This window comes from Bombus vancouverensis, chromosome 4, assembly GCF_051014615.1.
Source record: "Bombus vancouverensis nearcticus chromosome 4, iyBomVanc1_principal, whole genome shotgun sequence".
Classification (NCBI taxonomy): domain Eukaryota; kingdom Metazoa; phylum Arthropoda; class Insecta; order Hymenoptera; family Apidae; genus Bombus; species Bombus vancouverensis.
Window position 1 is genome coordinate 10,531,135 of NC_134914.1, and position 12,979 is coordinate 10,544,113.

Sequence of the window (12,979 nt, forward strand, 5' to 3'; positions counted from 1 at the left end):
CTATTCACATGGAAAAACGACAAATCACTATAAATTGTATTATAAAATGAACCAAATGAATATTCTCGCCATTTTAAACCAATGTCTTCGTATTGTATATTAAATTTTCCACGAACGACGAATTTACGACGAATTCTCGACAGTTACTTCTTCTTTTCAATATGACACCGTGCGAAATGGAGTAATTTCAAATTTTAATTTCAAAATTTACCACCAGAGTACGATTGATTCAGGAACGTATCACGTTCTATCAGTACACAGATACTAATCGAATTTTCCTGAAAATTTCCATATTCGTATGTTTACATGACAATACGACAAATCACTATAAATTGTGTTAACATATAGCAGAATAATAGTTATTACCAACTACGCCCAGCATTTAGTTAAATTGTTTCTCTCTAAAGGACAACAATAAAAATATGACAATTTTCATGATCGACCTCAAGCACTAGATCCGTTTGCAATATGTTAATAACTGTAAATACAGAACTATTCAAATTAAGATTCTCACCATTTTGAAGCATTTAATATGTCGATGTATATTAAACTTTCCATATCTATAACGAACTCTCTGCAGTTACTTCCACTTTTCAATACGAGATCACCGCGCAAAATGATGTAACTTAAAATTTAATTCCTATTTCTACCATCAAGAACACAGATGACTTAGGGACGTATTATCCTGGTATTATGTTCTATTACCCTGATACTGCATTTTCTCGGTACTTACTTTCATAGGAAATTCTACAAAAAATGAAAAAATTTGAAATTTTTTACGCAAGTTAATTACATAATTCTTTCTAATATACATATAAATTATGTATTATATTATGATAAAACATAAGATTTTGTAATAGTGTAGATATCTTATCGATAAATAGTATTAATTTATGTCGTGTTTTCCAAATATTAATATTCCGTAATATTACTATTTGAAAAAGGATACAAGCATCAATATTTCCCAATATTACTATTCGAAGAATGATACCAACCTAAGAACTACGCAATCTGCAGCCCAAAGTCTATCGCATTTATGTATGTAATGTATATTCCATATACATACATGTATATATATTTCTATATATATAATCTTTTATTAGATATGTTTCCAAAATTCCTTTCTCTTCCATTAGGCAAGAAATAAAATAATAACAACCATCATGAGACGCCATAGAATATATCAAGATATCGCAAAACATTGTATAAAAAGACATCGCTCAGGATATCACGAAAGACATTACACAAATCTTAAGTCTCAATTTTAGTATACTCATAAAGGTTAATGTACTTGATCAGTATATATATGTATTTATCCACAGAAGCAAGTTTCTGTTGATTTTTTTACTCTTTCATTGTTCTTTTCGTCCTATTCATTGGACATAATTAAGTTATCCATAAATAAGAGTATGTATAAGTATAAAACTTTATATTTCATTTGCAATTATAGAATATCCTTCCTATATGTATTTTATTTATAATTTCATAGAGGGCTTTAGTTTTAATTCAAACCGCTACTATATTAGATCGATAACGTCGCATGCGACACGAAAGTGGTATATAGTGTCATATATACACCACATAGTAATGGATGGTAGAAACACGTGACATAAAATGCATTGAAGGTACGACGTGATATTAAGTCCATCCTTTATTTCGTCTGCGAATTACATAAACCAAAAAATAGTATAATGTAAAATACATGATTTCATAGAATTGTATTTTAAAAGATTATATCATTAAAGCATTCTCTACAGTATATTGTAAATCCAGTTTAATATTAATGATTGTTCAAATATAAACAAATCTGACAACTTCTAAAATTAGCATTGGAGATAAGAAAGCAGATATATATGTTTGTAAGAGGGTAGCTTTTAAAGAACGTCAATGATAATCACTTTACTTTGTCCTACACGTCAATTTCTATTCCGATTCCTATTCTATGTATGTTGTTCTATTCTTAAGTCTATAACATCGCATCGCAAGCGCAGTACCACTCAGGTGGTGAAAAAGAAAGGGTTGAGTGGAAATAATCGTTCTTTTTCGTTCAGTTGCAATACATAAATAGTAAATAGTGAGACGAGGTTGCATTGAGAATTGCAATCTAATTCATTGTGACAATTGTCAAAAATAGTAAAAAAAAAACTCGTAATTCCACACTTGTTCATTTGTAGTGCGTAGGAAGTATACGAATTTCATAAAAAAAATAAAACCACATATGTTATAAACAATCATCTACTATAACCAACTAGCTTATCACACCAATAAATGTAAATATATATGAGTGACATTTATTGAGAATCAATCATTCGCGACATACATGCCACGTAAACGAAGAAAAAAGCCAGATGCATGAAAGTATGATGACAGAAATACACAAATTAAAACGATAAAGCGATCAATTTATTGAGCTTCTGGTTTTATAGTTAAAGTGTATAAACAATGGCACCCACTAAAGACAAATGGGTGAGGCGTTTTATTATTCCAGAAACGACACGGCATAAGAAAGGCTTTACTATTTACAAAGTCACGTCTGTGGTATGATATAAAATATCAATATAATGTATATAGAGTAAAACAGTCCGATAATCAGATAAATTAACAATCAAATATCAAAGAAGATATCTTTAAATTCATTTATTTGCTTTTTCTCGTGGTTTTTTAATATTATATTAATTTTAAAATTCATTTTTAATACATGTTGTGATAAATTAACATATTCTATGATTTAGTTATAGAAATGTTGTGAGTCATAATTTATAACTATATATATTTATATATTTTTAGGTATTTTTGAAAAGCTCTCATGAAGAAATTTCTAAAGTATCTGTATGGAAACGTTATAATGACTTTAAGAAACTCCACTCAGAATTAAATGTATTATACTCGCAATCGCGAATTAAGGAAAGCTTTCCATCATTTCCAAAGCCAAAATTTTTTGGCAGATTTGAAGCTGAAGTTATTGAAGAGAGAAGGGAATGTGCATTAAAGTTTCTAGAATTTATAGGCAGGCATTCGTATTTATACTCTAGTGACATTTTCATAAAGTTCTTTGAATCTAGTCATGCAGATTATTATTTAAATGATTGCTCTCAATCTCTTAGTTCTGATACATCTGCAGAGGAGGATCGTCATACTTACATAAATTCTCTGCCAAATAATGTTTCTCAAAGTATTCTTCAACCTAAAGGTATTCAAACTTCATTGACAAATTTATCTGCTACTAAAAATGAAGTAAAGCAATCTCAAGAAGCATCTGAATCCAAAGAACAAATTTTATCACAAAATGATTTAAGTCATGAAACTGAAAATAAAAAAGTATCTATGACAAAAAGCAAGTATAATAAATTGCTAATAGAAGATAATGATCACAGTAAAATTGTCTCTGAATTAGGAGATAATCAATTAATTTGTAACAAAAATAACAATTGCTATAAAGATAAAAATTATAATGTTAGGAGTAATTCTGCAATTGTACAAACATCAGACACTAATATAAATACTGATACTACTAGTAACGATTTAAACACTTCAATAAATACTCATGAAGATTCCGATCTGCCACAATCATGGACAGATTCACCACAATATATTTTAGTTGCATCTGCACATATGAGTGCAGCTGTCAAGCATGAAGACCTTGCAGAGTATGAAGAAGCATTTACTCAATATAAAATGGGAATCTCTAGTCTTCGATCTGGTGTTGAATCTGATACAAATAAAAAAAGGGCAGAAAAAATTAAAGAAAAGATATCAAAATATTTAGACCATGCTGAGAAGCTTTATAATAGATATCTAAATTGTAATATTTCAGTGTTAAATAAACCTATATCAGAACTTCAATATTACAAAGTATTGAAAATAATAGAGTCAGTAATGCTTGTAAAGGATATTCGTCAAAACTGCTTCAACATTGTAAAAGTAACATTATATAGATAATTTAAAGATGTAATTTGATTACAGCAAAAATATGGAACACCAAAGTAAATTCATTTAACATTTCTCTTAATAATTTCAGGCCATAGAAAAGTTATCTTCAAATAAAGAAAGTATAAATAATTATATATTACGTGGTGAAATACCATACATGGTCCGTTTACATGCATGTGTTGAAACAGAAACAAGTGTATTCCTGATCCTACAACATCTGAGGTATGTATTAAGAATAACATTATTATCTGATATTCATTGAAAACTAACTGAATTACATTATAGCCATGGAAGATTGTGGGATTTTATAACATCACATTACAATCCCAATAATAATAAAAATTGTGATAAAAAAACTGCAAAAGATGATACTGAAAAAACAATCGATGTTAGTGATATTACTTTAAGGAAAAATGATGTAAATGAAACTGAAAGCACTATACTCAAGGAAAATGTAAACCTTATAAGTACAAATACCAAAGTACAAATGGAGATACATCCGATTACAGTAGAAGAAAATTACGAAAAATATACCGATGTATCTACTACGCAATTATTAGAGAAGGCACAAATACTGTTACAATCGGTTAATGCAACTTTAAAGGAAAGTAATTCGGTTGTTAATCGTTTATGTGAATCGGACTGCTTCATAAATCATGAGAATAGTACTTCGTTATTAAATTTTAAAAACAGTATATACCAATCAAAAAGTTGCAATGAAGTATCAGTAGATATTAATGATATATCATTAAAAATTGACGGCATGAATGAATCCATTATAAACGAAAAAATACCTGAGAGAAATGTGATAACTTCTAATTACTTGTCACAAAATAATAGCAGTGCTAGTTCATCGTTAAAAAATAGTTACAAAAATCTTCATTTTGAAAGAAAAAAGTCAACAAGTTCTTTAGATAGTACATATTTTGCAGTAGAGAATAAAAATGATAATATTCAAAAAAAATACGAATTAAATAAATTAATAGAAATTAATAATCAACTAGAAACGAATACCTATTGCATATCAAATAATCAGCAAATTCAAAGGAATGTATTTCTAACGGAATCAACAAAAAACAGTAATGTAGACACTGAACAGGTACTTTGGACAATACCAGAAAATGTAATTCGTCTTTGGTCTGCTGAAATACTTTTAGCGCTAGAAGCATTACATCAGCAAGAAGTTCTTGTGTTTGACTTAAAACCTGATAATATATTGCTTGATGATAATGAGCACGTACAGTTAACATATGTTGTACCTCGTCACGATATAGATTTATTAAAATACAAATATCCATACTCATCTCCCGAATTATGCACGTTTTCACCTATGATTCCTCTTACATCCGCTACGGATATTTGGAGTTTTGGTGTTATATTATATGAATTAATAGTTGGCAATGTATGTAAAAATAAAAATAAAAATTTTCCTACAGAAATATGATATAAGACAGATACTATATAATTACTTTTTATTGCAGAAATTTCAAGCAAAGCACCCCGGTCTATTTCAGTCACATTCCATACTTAACATTCCTAGCAAGCTTTCTGAAAATGCGAAGTCTTTGCTTCTTAATGTATGTTTTTACATCAAATTTTATATTTAAATGATCCATAAACATAAAATATACATTTTTTGCGCATTTGCAGATTCTAAAATATGAACCAAACGAAAGGATGACAATACCTGAGATAAAACAACATCCGTTCTTCAAAGATATTAATTGGTCAAGTTTGGTAAATACACTCTAAAGATATAAGAAATTTGTTCGTACTATGTTTTTAGAGAATATATCGATATTAAAAAAATTCCCATCAATGATGGATTCCTTTTAAAACAGAGATTTATAGCTCTTCTTTTGAGTAAGATATACATATTTGAACAGTATTTTACAAAAGCATTTATACATTCACAAAATATTAAAATTTACTAATTATATGTATATTTTATAAAGATGTAGTTTATGAAGACAAAGTTAATTTTTTATCATTATCATTTATTATTATACTCATATGTAAATATATGTATATATAATATAATCGATATAATTCTAGAAATATAAATTATATTTCTATATCTTGATATGGAATCCAATATTTGGAATTTTTTTAATAATGAAAATATGATATACGCACTTCAGACATAATTTATAAAAATTACACAACATACTATTGTACAGGAGCATCATTTTAAAAAAATACTTATTAGATATAAAATTAATTTATATATATGTATATTTATACAAATAGATTTATGTAGATTGAAAAATGTATGATATATTTACTTAACTCTTATTCTTTCACTTCTAGACACTGTTGACATTCCATCAATAAATCTAGTTGTAAATATTACATTAGCATTGTTAAACATTCCATCCTTTAATGACACAACAATAAATTGTGAATGTTTAAAGTGTTTTTTTAACATTATACCAATATTCTCCGTATGAGAAAGATCTAATGCAGCATCAACTTCATCCAAAATATAAAGTGGAGCAGGTTTGAATAAAAGCATAGCCAATATTAGGGACAAGGCAACCAAAGATCTTTGTCCCCCAGATAATTCTCCTAACGATTCTTTCCAAATTCCAGAAAATGCAATTTTCACTTCTAATCCTTCAGTAACTGTTTGATTCTCAGGGGGTTGCAATTTTGCATCAGCTCCTGGCAGTAAACTACTGAAAATTGATCCAAAATCTTTGTTTACCTAAAAATTGACATATAATAATTATATAATATAAATTTGATATGTAAGTTAATTCAACTTAATTAAAATTAAATAACTATACTTGTTCCCAAGCTTCCAATAATGTTTCTTTCTTTTTCTCATCCAAATGCTTAATTGTCTCTAATATTTTTCGTTTGTCATTTTCAACTATTTTCTTTTTCTTCACCATTTCATTATATTGTTCTTCCTCTTTATCAAGAAGACTAATAGCACGTGTATTGATATTTCGGCTTAAATTTTCACGGATTGATTGCAGCTGTTGTATTTTTTGTTCCATTTCATTCGGTTTATTGACATTAAAATCATAAATACCGCCTATAAAACATAAATATTTTATAGATACACTACTTAAAAATTGAAAACAAATGCAATATGTAATTGAAATGTAAAAAGAAGTTACCAGCTTTCCCAAAATAAATTTTATTCTCTTCAATCCATTCATACTTCCGTGTAAGTTCTGAAACTTTTTCTTTACAATCTGTAGCAATATTTTTAATTGAATTAATTTCATGGTTTAGCTTTTTAATATCTAATTCTGCTTCTTTACTTTGTTTTATGATATCTTCTTTTCGTATCATAAGCTTCTGCATATAAACATTTTGCTTATTAATAATGTCTTTTTGTTCTTTTATACCAGATTGTATATGTTTTACATTAGCTTTCACTTCATTTAATTCTTGTTCCAACACAGTTACTTTTTCTTCTACTACATTCAATTTTTCTTCGGATGTTACTAATTGTTCTTTCCCAGCTACAATACTTTTCTGTAATTCTTCTATTTCCAACTTAAGCACTTCTGCTTCTTGTTCTCGTTTTTCCCACTCTTTACGGCTATTTTCAGCTTTTTTCTTTAATTTTTCTAATTCAGATTTGGCTTCATTTAATTGTCTTTCACGGATATTACCAGCATCTTTCAATTGATGCTCCAGATTTTGAGCATGTGTAGTACTTTCCTTCTCATTTTTTTCTGCCACTGCCATTGTTTGCAAAAATTGTTCGATACTTTTCTCCAAGGATTCAATCTGTAAAGAACTTATTAAGTAGCTATTCATTCTTGTAAATTATATTTATTCTACATACCTCTTCTTTTATTTTATAATATTCTGTTTGTTCTAATCTTTGTTTCACCATATCGATTTCGTAGTTCCGTAAATCGAACGTTTGTTTTAATGAAGTGTATTTTTCAGCAACACTCTTTATATTCATTAATGTAGACTCAACATTTTGAAGCGCTTGTTTTTTGAAATTTAATTTATTTTGTACAGTTTTTAATTCATCTAATTTCAAAAGCACTGATCCAGTTTTTAATGCTGCACCACCAGATAACGTACCAGCAGGATCAACAACATCTCCTTCTAAAGTAACACACTTTTTCATTATATTATCATGAAATGCTATCTTTTTAGCAGTTTCAATGTCTTTACAAATAAAGATTTGTCCAAAAATCCAAGTCATAGCAGGTGTAGTTTCTGTTGGAAAATCTATGAGAGACAATGCTGGTTGAACATTTTCCACACCACCTATCTTCTGTGCTAAATTAATTAATTGATTATCCATAGGTCTTCCATTTACTTTATTCAAAGGAATAATAGTTACACGTCTTTGTAACTGACCATGTTGAAGTATTTTCTTGCTAGTAGTTTCTGTATCTACTATTACATTATATAACTGAAATTTTTAGAATTCATTAAGATATTAAATTTGAATATACGAGTATTACAAGTATTTATGAGCATAATAATATTACTTAGAAAATAAATTTTATGTAAAAATCATTAAATACCTTCCCTCCTGCAGCTATATCTAAAGCATATGCTGCTTTTTTATCTTTTACTGTGATTAATTTGCATACGACTCCTTTCACAGAATCATGTTTAAAATTAGGATCTGGTTTTTGATATTCAAATCTAATTTGAGGATATCTTGATTCAAAATGATCCACCTCTTCTTCCAATGTTAATACTTCGTTCGTTAGTGCACGTTTTTCTTCTCTAAGTCGTTCTACAGATCCATCTTCGTAATTTAATTTCTTTAATTCGTTTTTTAAATATTTTATTTCTTTTTCTTTGTTTTCAAGATCTTTAGTATATTTTTTGTATTCATCTCCAGTATTTTTTAAATCTACTTTCCTTTTCTTTAGTTGTTCTCTATTATGATTTAATGTCATTTCACATTGCTTACGTTGCGTTTGTGCTTCTGTTACATTTTGCTTGGCACTTATTAATTGCTGTTCCAATGTTGCGTTTTTGCCATCTTGACTTTCTAACAAACCAGAACTAATTTTTTGGTACTTTTCTTGCGCTAGTAATACTGCCTTACAATCCTGTTCATCTGTCTCTTTTAATGTCCTAAAAAGATCTTCAACTTTGGCATATTCTTTCTGCTTTGATGTAAAAGCATTTTCATCATCAACTACGTTAGCTTTTAATTGTTCTATTTCTTTTTTGCCAGTTTTAATATCTTCTTTATTACTATTAACTTCAGCTGTCAATTTAAATTGTTTCTTTTCTGCTTCTTTTAATTCATTCTCCAAAGATTCTAATTGACCTCCTGCTTCCTATAAAAATAAGATAGATGAATAAAAAATGTAAAAATGTAACAATACATTTTTATTTAAAATACATACTGCATCCCTTTTTTTAGCCATTTCATCTAATTCTTTCTCTATATTCTTAAGTTCTTCATCACCAGCACTAATGGTTTTTTTTTTATCTTCTATTTTATTTTTGACATTTTGTACATTCTCTTCTGCATTCTGACATTCTCTTAAGGCTGTCACGTATCTCCATGCCAAGTAAATTCTCTTACAGTGATCTAATTCTCTTTCTATACGTTGAAACTCAACATATTGTGTTTTTTCTTCTTTAAGTTTTGTTAGTTTTGGTCCTATCTCTTCTTTTAAAATCTGAAATAAAATACTTTCATTCAATTACGTACTATTAAATTAGACAGACTTAATTGTTAGAATTAATCCATACATCATTTATTTCCTTTAGTTTACTATCTTTCTTTTCTATGGTTTTTAAAGCAGCTTCTTTCTTATTTTCATACATTCGAGTACCTGCAGCTTCTTCTATCATAGACAAAATTTCCATAGGCTTCATATTCAAAACTTTCGTAATTCTTCCTTGCATTATCAAAAAATGTGGATTATTTACATTCAATTGGACAGAACAAAACATATCTTGGACACGTTTATTTTGTACATTAGATCCATTGATCAAGTATTTATTTTTGCCACCAATTACAACTTGTCTTGTAACTGTTATCTCTTCATGATGTTCATATCCCATAGGTGACGAATTTCTATCTCTATTGTCAAATGTTATAGTAACACTAGCTTTCTTTATACCTGCTTGACCAGATTTATAAACTAAGTCTTGTAATGATGTTGCGCGCACCTATCATAAAAGGATAAAAAATACGTTTCTTCCAATTAATTTAATACAAATATTAATGTCTGAGTAAAATTGTTTAAAGCATATTTATAATGTAACTATACGCAACTCGCATCACATTATTTTCAATAAAACTATAATTGTATTGAAAAGCAAGAGTACACTGAGGTTACAATTAAGATATTTCATTAATAAAAAAAGGTAAAAAACAATGTGTCACCTGTCCAAGATTCGAAATTCCCAGAACAAAGCATATTGCATCGAGAATGTTTGATTTCCCGCTACCATTAAATCCTGTGATCGCGTTAAATTCTTTATCGAACCCATTTATTTCGATTCTTTTTCCATATGATTTGAATCCTTCCAATACCATAGACTTAATATACATTGTACAGTCAAGTAAATGTACTTGAAAATATCACTTCAGTTGCACTTATCGCACTAAAGAAAACTATAAATTCAAATTGTGGACACTGACCGGTATAACATATCATTTAGGATAATATAGAGTGGGAACTTGGGAACAAGTAGCCATCCGCAGCCATCGACATCTCTTCCACATTTGAGTTCCAAAATTCACTTAAAAATTTATGTATAAATCTCTCATTTAATTTTGTGACTATTATTACAATTATCAATAATTTCGATTAATATTTTGTTCCAAAATATAGCGAATATAATTTATTATAAAATATAAAGTGAAAAGTCATTTTACGATCTAGGGTATTTTAGAATGACTTTTCTAACACGCACCCAACCTGTGGTATAAAATGTCAATGACGAGCTAGCATCTCGATCTAATTAAGTTTCGGTTTCAAATCACAACAAAACATTTTAGAATATTAGAAGAATATCATTTTATTTTTTAAATACTTTATTAGAGAGAAGGCGTGAAACTACAAAGAAAATAATTTCTTTAGCACTAAAATAAAAGGTAATTTGAAAATTATTGAAATTAAAATTAGTGTAAAATGTATTTTATAGAATCGGATATAAGATTACAATACAATTCAATAAATCAAAGTTTATATTATTCGCAGTATAATAATTTTTAATAATAACTGCAAATTTGAATTCTATTTGTGTTTATACATAATATATAGACTTTCTTAAATTATTGTATTATTAGGACCGCTATGAATATCCCACCAATTCAACAACCAGGAACAATTGGAGTAGGCCAAATGACACAGCCTGTAAATCCTCAGCTTCCGCAAAATCCACAACAAACGCAACAGCCACAGGTTCAGCAGCAACAGCAACAACAACAACAACAACAGCAAACTCAAGAAAAGCTTGACAATATTTCCAAAGTTAAATCATTAATTGGTCCATTAAGGGAATCATTAGCCATAGCTCTTAAAACTGCAGCACATACATTACATCAAAACAGTTTGGTAGATGTTGGATCTCTAAAGGGCGGTGTGGATCAGTCTGATCATCGATTCAATAAAAATATGGAAGAATTTTATTCAATTTGCGATCAGATAGAATTACACTTAAAGACTTCTATAGAATGTCTATCACAAAATTCTAGCTCTGTAAGGTACCTACCAGTATCTGTTATACCAACACGTACTGATACTGTTGGAGCTCAAGAAGGACCTGCTTTAACATATCCTCAGTTTTTGATGACTGTAAGAGCTCAAGTTTCATTTGTTCGTGAAATTCATGATACTTTATTTTCTGCTGCACAATCAATAACATCAGATGATTGAATGACTCTGTTAATAGGAAATTTATTATGATAAAAATAATAATAGTTAATTACTAATTTATAATACTGTAAGTCCAATTTTTTATGTGTCTTTTTTTGTGCCTTGTACAGCATAATGCAATAATGTATAGTTATACTGTTTTAATAAAATTCTAATTTATTTTATCTAAAAGAGATTTTTATTTTATCTTTTTATACTATATATTTTTCTTTATTAATACATCTAAGATTCTTCATACCTCCATCTATAATAAGATATCAGTTCTGTGAATCATAACAAGTACATTATGTAAGAACAATAAAACAAATCAGTAGTCATTCAATTTGTATGAACTCTTACTAGATGAACATACAATGGATGAACATGTTTACAATTATAAGAAGTAATGTCAAGACATTTGCATTAAAAAAAAGAGTACTAATATGAATATCATGAAATTTTAATTGTTCTATTCATTACTAAGTTCAACTGTATGAGACATAGAATTCTTGCACAATTTCCAATGCTTTCTACATACGTATATTTAAACATTAAAAGCAAACAAATATCAGTATGTGGCCCCTAATGTATCCTTGTGTACAACAATATTGATTAGATATTCATCGGAATTAAAAGTATGATATTCAAATTAATGTTAATGTTAAGGTAAAGCAGAAACAATATATCAATAGAAAGAAACTTTTGAAAGAGTTTTATATATTATAAGATGTTAACTCGCCCTATTATTTTTAACCAAACTGTTTATTTCGATCAAACCACAATTGACTGAGAAATGAAATACATCGATCTGAACATAAACAGAAGCAGATAAAAAAGTATGAAAGCTGGAAGATAGTAAGAAATAGCGGATCAACACAGAAAGCCGCTTATCAGCCGTATGTTTTAGTAAGCACGTAGAAATAGGAAGGACATACCGGTAAAAGAGGAGGGGAGGAGAGGCGTGCAGGAAGCGCTACTGTCAGTTGGATTGGTGTTTTGTCGCGGCGCGCCGAGTGATCATTTGAAAAGGAAGGACCACCTCTGTTCACCATATTTGGCAAACTTTCCCTAATATGGTAACGTCTACTTCTAAATATGGCAGCCGGGGACGCCCTCTCGCTGATTCCTGTACCACTCCGCGCGATCTTTCAGCCGCAAATTTTGGGATATCAAATTCGCGCAAAACCGATTTAACGCCAGATCAAGGACCACAGTTGATCCGTTAA

The 12,979-nt window shown here is 28.9% G+C and overlaps 3 protein-coding genes across 3 annotated transcripts; 2 read left to right on the top strand and 1 right to left on the bottom strand.

Annotated features, from left to right (window-relative positions):
• Positions 1–1,646: 1,646 nt before the first annotated feature.
• LOC117156859 (uncharacterized) lies at positions 1,647–6,317 on the top strand. Its single transcript, XM_076618277.1, has 7 exons — positions 1,647–2,538; positions 2,788–3,921; positions 4,019–4,152; positions 4,216–5,332; positions 5,412–5,507; positions 5,581–5,667; positions 6,241–6,317. Exons 1-7 carry the CDS (start codon positions 2,443–2,445, stop codon positions 6,262–6,264), a joined length of 2,688 nt encoding a protein of 895 aa, XP_076474392.1. The 5' UTR covers positions 1,647–2,442; the 3' UTR covers positions 6,265–6,317.
• Positions 4,679–12,929, bottom strand: SMC2 (structural maintenance of chromosomes 2). Its single transcript, XM_076618276.1, has 9 exons — positions 12,689–12,929; positions 10,277–10,497; positions 9,637–10,059; positions 9,285–9,563; positions 8,442–9,215; positions 7,739–8,326; positions 7,059–7,680; positions 6,720–6,973; positions 4,679–6,637 (listed from the first exon to the last, which is right to left on the bottom strand). Exons 2-9 carry the CDS (start codon positions 10,442–10,444, stop codon positions 6,212–6,214), a joined length of 3,534 nt encoding a protein of 1,177 aa, XP_076474391.1. The 5' UTR covers positions 10,445–10,497; positions 12,689–12,929; the 3' UTR covers positions 4,679–6,211.
• LOC143302641 (mediator of RNA polymerase II transcription subunit 29-like) lies at positions 10,831–11,945 on the top strand. Its single transcript, XM_076618278.1, has 2 exons — positions 10,831–10,990; positions 11,186–11,945. Exon 2 carries the CDS (start codon positions 11,193–11,195, stop codon positions 11,772–11,774), a length of 582 nt encoding a protein of 193 aa, XP_076474393.1. The 5' UTR covers positions 10,831–10,990; positions 11,186–11,192; the 3' UTR covers positions 11,775–11,945.
• Positions 12,930–12,979: the final 50 nt, after the last annotated feature.

What these genes read in the sequence shown, in the direction of transcription:
- SMC2 (XM_076618276.1), bottom strand. Translation starts at nt 10,444, where the DNA reads ATGTATATTAAGTCTATGGTATTGGAAGGATTCAAATCATATGGAAAA. An exon ending in GAATTTCGAATCTTGGACAG is followed by an intron (nt 10,060 to 10,276) that starts GTGACACATTGT and finishes CTTTTATGATAG; the next exon opens with GTGCGCGCAACATCATTACA. An exon ending in AATTTATTTTGGGAAAGCTG is followed by an intron (nt 6,974 to 7,058) that starts GTAACTTCTTTT and finishes TATGTTTTATAG; the next exon opens with GCGGTATTTATGATTTTAAT.
- LOC117156859 (XM_076618277.1), top strand. Translation starts at nt 2,443, where the DNA reads ATGGCACCCACTAAAGACAAATGGGTGAGGCGTTTTATTATTCCAGAA. An exon ending in CTGATCCTACAACATCTGAG is followed by an intron (nt 4,153 to 4,215) that starts GTATGTATTAAG and finishes ATTACATTATAG; the next exon opens with CCATGGAAGATTGTGGGATT. An exon ending in ATGAATTAATAGTTGGCAAT is followed by an intron (nt 5,333 to 5,411) that starts GTATGTAAAAAT and finishes TTTTTATTGCAG; the next exon opens with AAATTTCAAGCAAAGCACCC.
- LOC143302641 (XM_076618278.1), top strand. Translation starts at nt 11,193, where the DNA reads ATGAATATCCCACCAATTCAACAACCAGGAACAATTGGAGTAGGCCAA.